The sequence below is a fragment of the Acanthisitta chloris genome, unplaced genomic scaffold (assembly GCF_000695815.1).
Source record: "Acanthisitta chloris isolate BGI_N310 unplaced genomic scaffold, ASM69581v1 scaffold43589, whole genome shotgun sequence".
NCBI classification, from domain to species: Eukaryota; Metazoa; Chordata; class Aves; order Passeriformes; family Acanthisittidae; genus Acanthisitta; species Acanthisitta chloris.
Genome location: NW_008692750.1, coordinates 25227 through 26220, shown reverse-complemented (window position 1 = coordinate 26220; position 994 = coordinate 25227). Strand labels below are relative to the sequence as shown.

General features: G+C 40.2%; 1 protein-coding gene across 1 annotated transcript in view; it reads left to right on the top strand.

Moving 5' to 3' along the window:
• Nucleotides 1-352: 352 nt before the first annotated feature.
• HNRNPU (heterogeneous nuclear ribonucleoprotein U (scaffold attachment factor A)) overlaps nt 353-994 on the top strand; it is a gene marked incomplete at its 5' end in the record, with an annotated part of 11591 nt that continues 10949 nt past the window's right edge. The window contains 2 exons of the mRNA XM_009082767.1: nt 353-464; nt 587-660. Coding sequence (XP_009081015.1) covers nt 353-464; nt 587-660 — 186 coding nt within the window. The remainder of the gene's footprint in view (nt 465-586; nt 661-994) is intronic.

Sequence of the window (994 nt, the reverse complement as noted above, 5' to 3'; positions counted from 1 at the left end):
TTGTCCTTTTTTTTTTGTCCTTTTTTTGTTTTGGTTTTTTTTTCTTCCCACCCCCCGTGGCTTTCCCTTGGGGATCTGTACCAGCTGCTGCGCGGTATACTGGCCGCCTCCGTCGGGGATCAGAAGTGATATAGCTAGCACACAGATTTTGAGCGTTCTGAGAAAATTCGAGATGGACGAGGTTTTACCTCAGTAGAAATCAAAATACCTTTCCTAGGATGCTATCACTTTTCTCACGCTGGTTCTCATGTAGGTTCTTGCCGATTTATAAAGTCAGAACCATCCTACGGATTGTATTCCCAATTAAAGGCTTAATCGGTGTAATTACAATAAATAGTGAATTCTTTTGCAGGAGATGGCAAAACAGAACAAAAACCCGGTGAGAAAAAGAGGGGAGTGAAGAGACCACGTGAAGACCATGGACGTGGATATTTTGAATACATTGAGGAAAATAAGTACAGCAGGTAAAAAAGACTTGATGCTCAGCAGCATTTTGTGAGTGAGGAGAAGTGCAGAAATGTTTGTTATAACGTTTTGAAAATACATGTCACTTTATTATCTTCTGTTTGGTTCTCGCTTTGTTCAGGGCCAAGTCCCCTCAACCACCTGTTGAAGAAGAAGATGAACATTTTGACGACACGGTGGTTTGTCTTGATACTTGTGAGTAAACCTGCTTCCCTTTGCTCTGGAAAGATCTAGTGGTATGCTTTTAATCTTAGTGCCATGCTTTTCTGAAATGTGGGGAGAGCACATTTGTTGGCTTTCAGTACCAGGTAACTTAAAAAACCACAACACAATTATGAGTTGTGTTTCCGCTCATTTTCAGTATATGAAAGAATAGAAAGGTATGTAAGTCTTCATATATTAGGAATAATCTTGGTTTTGCTATGAAGTCTGTGGTGATCAACAGGTTTGTGAAGAAATCTTAACCAAAGCACTAATCTAGTATGGAAGCTTGGAAGTGTAGAGTGAGCACAGAACACCCTACAAACAG